The following is an 11,163-nucleotide window of genomic DNA, read 5'->3' on the forward strand; positions in this document are numbered from 1 at the left end:
ATCATAGGGCTGTTGAAGAAGTACTTCTGTTGATAAAAATATGAAGTGCTCCTATGTATTATGTGATACATTTACTTGAACAATAACCTGGATTCTAGAAACTAGTTATTAAAGGCAGTCCTTTTAAACAGGCAGATAAAGATAATAGAAGTACTTTGAACTGGTTAGAGCTCTGTTACTGATTGGTAATTTTTTTCTGTCAGTCTTGGACCACCTAAGACTGAAAGAAAAAGCAGATCATGTTGATACTTAAAAGGATTAGGTGGAATGATTTTGATACTGAATGGTCATCCCACCATAAATTCTGGAAGAAAAATCCCAACAAATAAACAACTGATAATGTAAAATTCATTAATACAGTTTTAAAAGAGTTTTAAAAATGTGACACAAATAATGCTAGTCAACATTGCTTTCCAAAAAAAGATGACAAAAAAAAATTGTTCCTTTCCACATAACAAGAAAAGATTTCCAAAAAAAATGAGAATCTTTTGATGAGATAGCATTCTTGGACAGTTTAAAAAAAAAAAAAAAAAAAAAAAGTAAAACCAACCAAGCAGCCAACAGGGTAGGAAAGAACTATTTTAATACACCATTTACATGTGTCTTTGAGCTGTATTAATTGAAATAATCTAAAACAATGCTTGGAAGAGCATATTCCTGATTGTACATTTTAGAAATCATCCTCTGTTATCAAGTATAGAGGTTCTTCCCCTCCCCCTTGCCAAACGTTACCTATGTAGAGTTCACCTTGTAAAGGTAGCGCATACTTCCTTGTTTCACATTTAGATATTTAGAGTTGTAGACTTTATTTTCCAAAAGACTGTTCAAATTGTATTTGGACTATGCTTTCCTTTCCATTTGTCCTTGCAAGGTCCTCAGGTAGCTGTAACAACCAGATTTTTTTTAAGTTCTCTTGCAATGTTTGTTTCCAATTTTTGGAGAGTCTTCAGATGAGCTATACTTCATTTGCTGTAATATACCTCATGTAGGGTGTGAAGAGGGAATTTGCGTGTGTGCACACAAAGAAAAAAGAAGCGGAGGTTGAGGTTAAAAACCTACTATAGGCAAAACAGCGCTGGTATTCAGATGTCTTATAGCTGTTAGCTTTTCAACAGATTTTTTTCTTCAGCATAACTGTGTAATTTCTCAGGTTTTTCATTTCAGGATCTTATTTTTTTTCCAGGCATTTTAGAGCTAATTGAAAAAGTGCAGGAGTTTTCATCCATAGTCTTTTATGGGAGCAAATCCATTTTCTTAAATAAATTCGGTTTTTTTCACTCTGTCTTAATAGGAGTGCTGGTTTGGGGTTGCCTTTAGCAAGAACAAGTTTGCAGCTAGTCTCTTTTAGCGTGAAGAGATTTACACATTTGAAAATTTACAGTAGCTCTTAAAGGAATGGGTCTGTTTGGGGAGACTGGTTACTCAGACAATTTCTGCTGTTTATCCTATTGGCATTTGTAGTGTGAGAGTGTTAAGAGAATCATAGAATTATGCAAGTTGTGAATGGGAACTTTTTTTAAAAATGAGAAACACCATCTTTTAAAGCTCTTTTAGGATTCTGGAGATCCTAATGAGAACCAATGAGCCTAACAGCTCACCAGCACCAGGAGAAGAGCTGCACATTCCTGTGTTTTACCTTGTGTCAGCTCATGCTTCACAGATTACCACAGTAAACGAAGCTATTTTCTAGCAGAGAATTAATCCAGGAATGTTTTCACTAAATAAAAGCCAAAAAACCCAAAGCATAGCAACAAAAAGACCCCAACCCTAACCCCCCAGAATAAAAGCATATGGTTTCCTGTTGGGTTGGGAAGTTGCAATGGTTCATGGAAGAGTCCAGGAAGCACCAGATCTCTCTCAGGAATGGAAGGAGGAAAGGTGAAGGTGGTCATCTTGCATAGTGAAGTATCAGGTTGGATCAGCTGTTCAGAATACTGCAGCTTTGCATTTTCTCCATCTGTCCTAGTGTACAGCCTCTGTTCACACCTTTCTCCATCACCCACTGGGATCTTCCAAGTTCTTGGGAAGGTATAAAGCTCTTTTAAGTTTTCTGGCAATTCAGAACTTAATACCTGCGTGGTATCTTATCTCTTTAGCTTCTTGAATTTTTCTAACAGACTGTGATGTAAATCGTTAATATTAATAGTGTTCTTCAAGACTTAAGCCCAAATCCATCAGTGAGTTTGATGACATAATTGATATTTGACCTTAGAATTCTTGCTTCTTAATGACATTTAATACTGACATAGCTTCTTAGAACATATAATTAATTTACAGCAAATTCTGTTTTAATGCTGTATATTGTAGGCACTGAGTGTGGAGGAAGAAGCATATTAAGCATAAGCCATTTAGAGAGGCACAGTACTTGACCAGCAGGAGTGCTAGGTATGTGTGTGCTGCCGGCCTGTCATGCTGCATGGAGACGTGTGCAGGAAGCAGGTGGGGAGCCCCCACACCTCACTGATGCTTGAGGAGCTGCTTGGGTGGCTTTGTGGCATGCTCCGTCCCCATCAGACAGCTGCCACTGGCTTGACTGGAATGTAGTGGGGCTTGCGTGGCACCTGCACAGCAATGCAAGTGAATAATGAAGAGAATCAAGAGTTACGCTCAGCAAATAAGCATTAGAAAAAGGTCAGATAGGAACTTGTCTTTCAGGCTATTCTACTGCGGATATTTTTCTGATTTTCTTGAACAAATTTCTATGTTAGTAGTGTCCACAAGCTAGACAATTACTGCTGCAATGTAGTAGTCAGCCTGTGTCCCAGTACCACTATATATTCCATGCTGTATGTTTAGAAAGAAGAGGCATCGGATTTGTTTCAGGAAAATTCACTTCTGACGTACCAGGTGCTTAAATTTAAGAGTATGAAACAAATTTACAATGGAACTTACATACTCAACACTTAACTGGCAATTGCACAGTAGCTGAGCTAATCTGACAGCCTGTTGCTACATAAGGAGGAGCATTTTCCCTCTGTCTTCCTTCTATGTGCTTCTGTCATTAGATCCTGGGTAAGTGCTTGAAGTGATCCATTTTGGACCCTCCCATGAAGGTCCACAGTTCAGTTTCCTGACTGTCAAAAAAAATGTAGAACTGCTTTGCTGAGCTAGCGAGTGGATCAGCCTGCTAAGAAGTACAGTGATGGCCAAAGCTGAGGGCAGGTAAGCAGGAGGGGGCTCCCTTGGCGTCAGGAAGATAAAGTGGAGGAACAGCAGACCCTTTTCCTTTCAGGAGGCAGCGAGTTGTTACATCAGCTTCTCTGAACTCAAGACACTGCGCCCTGCAGTTCTCATCCTGACCTTTTTATCTAGACGTGGGAGTAAGAGAAACAGTGATGATTTTTACTGGGTATACGTGTTTAGCTTTTACTAAGTATCTGAACATTGTTCTCTTGTCAGACAAGTATAGCAGCACTTGATCTCAGTGGTGGAGTCCTACCATGTAAGCAGGCATTAACTATTTTGTCGAATGGATACAGACTTTTAACACATGCTTTAAGACATTTTAGTACATTCATTTAGCATCTGATCTACCTTTCTTTGAAGTTGATAGGCAGCACTATTGACTTCATGTGGAGGTGTATCAGACCCATTAAAAGGAGCTTCGCGTATAAGTTCATCTGGAGTTCTATTCCTCGTTTCAGTAACTTACCATAGTAAATCTGAATCAGAACTTCATGATGAACGTGCTAGCATTTGCAGTACTGCTTCTAGATCCGAAACTACACTTCATAGTTTATAGTATGCTAATTTATACACGTTCGGTCAGCACAGTTGAGGTGTTCTAATATATTTGGACTTGGGCACCTGATCAAGTTAATGCATGTGCATTAACTGCTGTGCATCAGATGAGCTCTGGCAACTGCATGTGTGTGCTCTTAGCCCTATAGAGAGCCTTTTCTTGTGCTGCAAGTGAGAGTGTCACCTTGTATTTGCCGTGAGTACACCCATGGTTGTTTAGTCTTAATCATTTACTTGTAAAGCTGCAGTAGTATTATCATCTGCCCAATCTCTATGTTCATTGAATGTTTGAAATTAAGAACAGTTTGTGGAAGATTGGGTAGGTATGATCTTAGTATTGTACCATGTCAATTGAAAAAAATATCTTCACTAGTGTTATGAAGCTAATTTTTATATTTGTTATTAATTGTTTGTTTTCTTCTTTGTTCCAGCTAACCACATGTACAGTGCTTAATGGAATCTCATGGGATGCAGTCTGAGAAACAGGGCTTTTTTTAACCACACAGAGCAGTGCAGACGGGCTGTTGTTCCTTTCAACATAACTATCACAGGCTTCAGGGTTAAAATTGCTATTACTGTCTCCTCCTTGCTTTGGCACAAAAGCACGCTGAGGGTGTTTAATTGCGGGTTTGCCTAAAGGTAGATTAGATTAATTATTACTATGTAATGCAAGTTAAAGCAAATAAAGCTTAGCTAGGTGTATAAAAAAAAAAAGGTGCTGCCTTTTTGGATTTTTTTTAAAAAAAGCCTGTCAATCACAATGAAATGCAGCCAACTTTCTTCATATCGGTGAAAGAAAAGGACTGTTGACCCTGTGAAGGGGATATTTATGTCAAGATGAGCATATGAAATGGAGTAGAGGAGGAAGGTTTCTCAGCGAGAAGGACTGTAATTGCTTTCAAAACTCCAAGTTGTGCTCTTGAAGACTGCAGAACTAGCTTAAAAATGAAGCCTTATCACTTGAACTTCAGTGCCTTCACTGCAGAGTTCTTAACAGCCTTTATGCTAACCACCCACTATGGAATGGATCAAAGTGTTAAATATTTTGCATTATGCTTTACAAAATACTGATTCAGCAGGTTTGTAAAGGGGGGAAAACAAGTTAATTGCCTTTAATCTATGCATTTTTGCCAAGCCATACTGAATTAATTTACTATTAGAGGCATTAGAAACTAACAGTAAAGAGAACCACCGAGTTTGGAAGCATATTTTGGGGTACATCATTTCTATAACTGTATAATGTATTGCCTTACAATTTTAAGTGATACCGTACATTAAGTTAACAAACATTTAAGAAATATATGCACTGTTTGAACTGTAAATTATTCTTAGAACACTTTTACTGGGTTTTACGTTGTCCTTTTAGTGCCTTAATTTGAGAAATTGTATTATTGCCATGTCGATAAATGTAGAAATCTAAAACTAAACAAAGGAAAACTCTAAAAAACTATTGCATACCAGTGGTTTTCACTGTATTTTAATTGGTTTAAGTATTATAGATGCTAGATGCATTTTCTAAATTAAGTACAATCTTTGAATGAGAATTCCTCTTACAAAGAAAGACTGATTCTAGTTCATAAGCCAAGAGATGTGTAGGCAATGCAAAAAAAGAGAAAAAAAAGCAAGCATATAACGCAAAAGCTCTGGGTAATTCAGGAATTTCAGTAAATGCTGTCAGACTCTTGCTTTGTAGCAGGAATACATTCATAGTATGGGCAGTATGGTTTTATTTTATTTTATTTCTTAACCAAATACCTCCTCAGTAATTTATAATGGCTTTGCAGTTGTGTATTAAATAAGAAGCACTGGAAAACTGATTCGTCCATAGGACGATTTGCATGTTTCAAGTGGTATTGAAAGCCGCACTGATGGATATGTAATAATAAACATATCTGTTATTAATATGGTAATGACTCTGTGCTCATTTAATGAGAAATAAAGTAATTTATGGAAAGACCCTTTTGAAAATGACTGGCATGGTGTTTTCTCCTGACTGCAGCTTCTACATCTTTCTAAGCATCTAGACATTGCAACAGCTTCCTAGTACAAGATGCATTTGCAACATAACACCTAGGGGACTGAAATATATTTTTTCTATTCTACACAAATAAGTAAATACCATATTAAATATTTTTTTTATTCCCTTATTCTCGTGGCCTACTGTAGGAGCCTAATTTGTATTTATTGTTCAACCTCCACCCTGAGCTTGCCTTGTGATGGCTTCATCCTTCATGATGCAGGAGATTTGGAGCTTCAGAAATCCTGCTTATTTGGGGGCGGGGATCCTGTTCAGAAGAAAAACTGTGGGGTATTTTTGTTGGTGGGAGTTTTGGGGGGGGGGGTTTGTTGGTGTTTCTGGAGTTGGTTTTAGTTGGGTTTTGTTTGGGTTTTTTTCTGGAACAGCCTATGCAACCCATGAAGCCAGCTGTCCATAAATCTCCCTGGGTAATCTACCAAGGCTTGTAGAACAATGGAGTAGTAAGGACAAATTACATGTGAATGATTTTATGTCCTTTGAAGGTCACAGAGCTGGGAAGTATAGATAAATTGAAGCATGTGATGTGGTAATTTCAGAAAGTTCCTCTCTGTTGAGCTTGCTGTATCAGAAATGTCAGCAATTCCAAAGCTGTGGCTGGAGCACTGAAGACTACCTGCTGGATTGCCAGTCACATTGAGTGTTAGCTTGCCAAGCAATACAAGGGATAATTATGACCTGCTTTAATTTCCTATCACACATCCAAAGGGGAAATAATACAGTAAAATGATTAAACTTATATTACTTAAATACATACATTATTATAGAAAATTTGGAGCAATAGAAAAGGCCATTCTCCAGATGCAGATTAGGTTTTTGATTGCTTTTCTGCTTTCCTTTATGTGTGACTGGCTACCTCTATAGGCTCACAAACTCTTGCTTGAATAATTTCTTAATCAAAAAAAAGTAGCGTCTTGTAATGCCGTATTTTATGAATCTGAAAAATAGCATAAAACCCGTTATAAATAGATAACAACTAGCGGGAAGAGGGAAAGACTGAGGAAGAAATGGGTTTGCTCTACAGCAGGGGTCCTCAAACTACAGCCCGCAGGCCAGATACGGCCCCCCAGGGTCCTCAATCCGGCCCCCGGTATTTAGAGACTCCCCCCACCCACCCCACCCCCCGCCGGGGGTTGGGGGGGAAACCAAGCAGCCGCAGATGGCTGCCTGACACTGCATCCGCGCGCTGGCCCCCTGGTTAAAAAGTGTGAGGACCCCTGCTCTAGAGCTTGGTACATACTATAGTTTCCATAGCTTTTTAGCAATGCTGAAATTCTGCAATTATTTTTAAATGCTGATTTTGCTTGGGAAAGCAGCAGCAGACATAATGAAGTGTTAAATTACATTGACTTGTATGTCTGGGATAAGTTGCACTAAAATGCTGTAATAATGAAGTCTAGACATGCAAATTACAGTTTGTGTGTTCTCGTATACTGATGTTGCCGCTTGTTTACTGTAAGCAAGGTGCCAATCTACAGGAATACATACTTTGAATAACAAATTCAGCCAAAGGTTTCTACTGTTAGGAAAAGTATGATTTCAGCTGTGCAAACAGGTATTTCAGGGGGAAAAAATAGTTTATTATTAAACTTTTAGCAAGCATATCAGCTTTACCATCCAGAAAAAAAAAAATCAGTGTGCTGCTATATTTGCTACAGCTCCATTTTTTCTGGCCCTTGCTGCCTTGTTTTGCTTGACTTCTACCCTTGTCACTAATGATTTCTCTTACAAGAACATTTTGCTTACAGTCATCTGTTACAGTCTAGAAAGTCATCAAGGGATATGAATGTATAAGCTATGAAGGCCTAGAATAAATCAACTGGCTTCATTCATATTGGTAAAGCTGTGGTGTTACACACTTTGAGAAATCAAGAAGCCTAGATTCTTACATGATCGGTTTTTGATTTGCCTCCGCCTTTTTTCCATTTTCTATTACTATATTAAGTTATAAGTTCGTTAACATTGGTAGAATGTCAAAATCAGCTTTCTCATTCCCTCTTCAAGCCTCCCTATTCCTGCTGAAGGGAACAGGAAAAGACAATGATAAGAGTAGGTAACTGCAGCAAAACAGCCTGGGTAATAAGAAACAGCCTCTCCCACAAGCAGGATTTAGCAGCAACCACCAAGGCTGTAGCCAGCAGCAAGTCAGGAGTCATGCAGCGAGGGAAGCAGCAGGAGCTGAGCTTCTCTCTGAGCTGGTGAACTCTACCGAGAATTTTTTATGTACTAGTTACAAACATAAAAAACGCAGATAAGAGTTTTGTTGTTCTTCCTTCCTCCAGATGTATGTTTGTGGTGATGCAGAATGGAGAAAGTGTGAAAGCTGCTGTGGCATGGGTAACACTGAAATGGGGGATATTGTGTGTCACCTTAAGTATCTTCTGGATTGCTACATTTTTCCTTACCTCGCAATTTGCTGTATCATCTCTATGTAGAAGTCACGCCTTATTGACACAGCATGCTTCAGTCTGTAGCTACTGTGACATAGGGATCAAACGTAGCAGTGGCTTTCAGGTTGGGAGTGCCGGGACGGTGCCATAGCCTGGGCCCCCAAGTCGGCTCGAGGAGCCACTGCTGCACAGGGCAGTCACAGCGACTTCCATGTGGGCCTCACTCAGCCCTGCGCGGTGCTGGGAAGGTTGTGCACAACAGCATTTTGTTCTTGTATCTTGTTTCTGTTCGTTTTCTGGGTGCTCCTTTGGAGACTGTCAAGGTTTGCAGTGCAGGGAAGTGGAATGCTTACCTTTATCACAAAAAAGAACTTTTCTTTAAATACGTAAAGTACTGTAACGTATCAGGACAGTGGAAAATTTCATCTAAACCACTTAAAACTAGGATTATTTTGAGTTTAATATACATGGCAATTATCTGCAAGACAGGTGTTAATAATGTAATTTGATCCTACTTGTGCTGTGAATACACACGTTAAAATGTTTAAAGCTTTAAGACAGACAGACAGGTTCCCACGAACATTGTTTCCCACAGAAAATAAAATGTACCTGTCAATATCTTGAATGAGGATAACACATCTTCCCCTTTCAAGAAACAAGAAATGTAAATGCAATATTTTAATTCCTGAGACTGATTGTTTAAAACGAAGACCACCTCCTTTGTTCTATGGAAGGTATCCCAGAGGTGCCTGAAGCATGCTTTGCAAAGGGGCTTGCCTCGCTTCCCGGTGCCTCTTGCGGTTCTGCAGCACCTGCCTGTACCATGAGGGTACACCGGCTACTTGTGCTCCTCAGAACTGAGCCACAGGAGATTTCATAGATCGGGACTTGCTCTCACCCGTCTTCCAGCGTTAATAAATCCTGCCAGGCCTGCTGGCCTGCACACAGCATTGTGCTGACGACACCCCCCCAGCTTTTGGATGCAAGCTGGCTTCCATCTGGCCAGCTCAGGATGGGAAGCAGCCATGCTCAGGTGGCCCTGCGAAAGGCCACAGAGACACAGCTTGGGGCAGGCAGTTCCACTGTCCCCGTGCCCTCGCGAGCCAGCCTGGGGTTCGCTCAGGGCTTGTCTTCACAAAGCAAAAATACGCATTTAGTAATGTTCAACCAATCCTTTAAAATTTTAATATTGTCAGGGTAATCTCTACTTCGCATTCCTACATCAGGTTGCACTGTCTCTACACTCCTTATGTCAGTTTGTGTCGGATTCAAGGAAACCAGCACCTATTGAACCCCTCCTTCAGGAAAATGGCACAAAGCTGTTAATGGCAGGAAAAGGCCTACACGATCTTGGGGGAAAGAAAAGGGAGGTAGCGGTTCCTCACCTTATGGAGGTTGGGAAGTTGTCCTGCAGCTGCAAATTTCTTCTCTTTCAGCACAGCACCCTCCAGTGCCTTTCCAAAATCCTGAAAACGCATGGGCTGTGATTGCCCAAGCCCCGGCCCTCCTTATTCTAAAGGGGAGAATGTACTCAGTGCAGCTTCAGACTGTACAGCACTGAACTTCCATTCAGGAGTCGCAAATAAATGGCCTCTGTAACAGTCACTGTTGGTAGTAAGAAGAAATGGCTAGGCTGGAGATGTCCTGCGCTTGGGCTCGTGGGCAGACAGCTGGGATTTCCTCTCACTTGAATAGATGGTCTGCGGGATCTCACCCTAGAACTGAATTAAAGCTTTTCTAGAAAGCTACTTCAAGCAAATCAAAGTAACAGTAAATTTGTCACCCTTGCTGCTAAACTTTAACATTTAAATAGTCTCGGTAATTGGAAACTCCATCTTAACTCAAGATCCATCTTATTTTCAGCATACCACCCACTGGAGCTGCTCTGAAATGTAATCCTTGTTTCCCAAAACTTCCTTTTTGCGTCTAGGAGCCCACACCGGACAATAAAATCAATTGATTCTTCTTCTCCTTGACAAACCGAAAACACTAGATTTTCTAAGCCTTCCATTTTAAGGCTTACTTTCAAGCCCTGGTTATTTTTATAGCCATTGTGTATAACCTTCTTCAACTGTTTGGAATTAAAAATAATATTTGGTGAGCAGCGCTTTTATAGAGGAAAGATCCTTCTTGTTCTGGGTATCTCTTCTACAGCAGAAGCAGGTCCAGCAGAAACTCTTCCAGCTGCAGCTGCCAGAGGAGCTGGGGACGGCAGCGATGTCACATCTTTAGAGGTGGCAGCCAGGAAAGGGGTCTGAGGAAGGGATGTTTCTTTCTGGCATTCTCTTCCTTTTTATGCTTAACCACTGTTTGAGCTTCTTTAACAGCCTCATACCCAAACTGCTTTTGTAGCAGGTGAGACTCGTACCTCCATGTTTGCCGTTTTTAGTATCTCTAGAACTACGTTTTATTGTCCTGAAGGCTCCTGGCCATTGCCACCGCACTCACCCTTCAGCGCTCCTTGTCCGTCATCTATCACCCAGCATTAGAGTACCTGCTGGCGAGTCAGTCATCCCCTGCTCGCCCGAAAAGTTCTTCCGTTGACAGTTTGATCTCTCCGTTTTCTTACGGCCCAGAAGCAGTTCATCCGCAGCAGCCTTCCCTTTTAACTCCCCGCCGCCCCCGCGCAGTCGCCGCGTTCGGGCCAACCGGCGGATGGGCTGTAACGGCCCCGACCCCGCGGCGACACCTCGCCCTCCGCGGTGGCGCCCCCCGCTCCCCGCCCCGGGCCCCCGCGGGCGGCAGGCGCAGGGCAGCGGGCTCACCAGGCGCCGCCCCAGCCGCGCGCCCCGGCCGGCAACGCGCCCCCGGGCACCGCAGCCCGCTGTCCCGTCACGCTCCTCACCGGCCGCTCCCCCGGGCAGCCCGCAGCTGGGGCCGCGCCCCACCTCCCCGCCGCGGGGCAGCGCCTACCGGCCCGCCCCCCGCCACGGGCCCCGCTCCGCCGAGCAGCCGTTACCGCCCACGGCGCGCGCGCGCCCCTCCTCGCGGCCGCCC

At 42.0% G+C, this 11,163-nt stretch overlaps 1 protein-coding gene and 1 long non-coding RNA gene across 7 annotated transcripts in view; one reads left to right on the forward strand and one right to left on the reverse strand.

Moving 5' to 3' along the window:
- Positions 1-5,712, forward strand: part of ROCK1 (Rho associated coiled-coil containing protein kinase 1) — a 93,132-nt gene extending 87,420 nt beyond the window's left edge. The window contains exon 33 of the mRNA XM_056330147.1: positions 4,173-5,712. Within this exon, the coding sequence (XP_056186122.1) occupies positions 4,173-4,176 (4 nt within the window). The 3' untranslated portion in view covers positions 4,177-5,712. The remainder of the gene's footprint in view (positions 1-4,172) is intronic.
- On the reverse strand, positions 2,590-11,132 carry LOC130145421 (uncharacterized). 6 transcript variants are annotated; one of them, XR_008820543.1, is made up of 4 exons: positions 9,552-11,132; positions 8,776-9,205; positions 6,534-8,519; positions 2,590-3,308 (listed from the first exon to the last, which is right to left on the reverse strand). It is a non-coding gene; the product is annotated as an uncharacterized LOC130145421 (long non-coding RNA). The 6 variants fall into 6 exon arrangements; XR_008820542.1 differs by having other exon boundaries at positions 8,776-8,811; positions 9,552-11,131; XR_008820544.1 differs by having other exon boundaries at positions 6,534-6,713; positions 8,182-8,519; positions 8,776-11,130.
- Positions 11,133-11,163: the final 31 nt, after the last annotated feature.

Source organism: Falco biarmicus, chromosome 3, assembly GCF_023638135.1.
Source record: "Falco biarmicus isolate bFalBia1 chromosome 3, bFalBia1.pri, whole genome shotgun sequence".
NCBI lineage: Eukaryota > Metazoa > Chordata > Aves > Falconiformes > Falconidae > Falco > Falco biarmicus.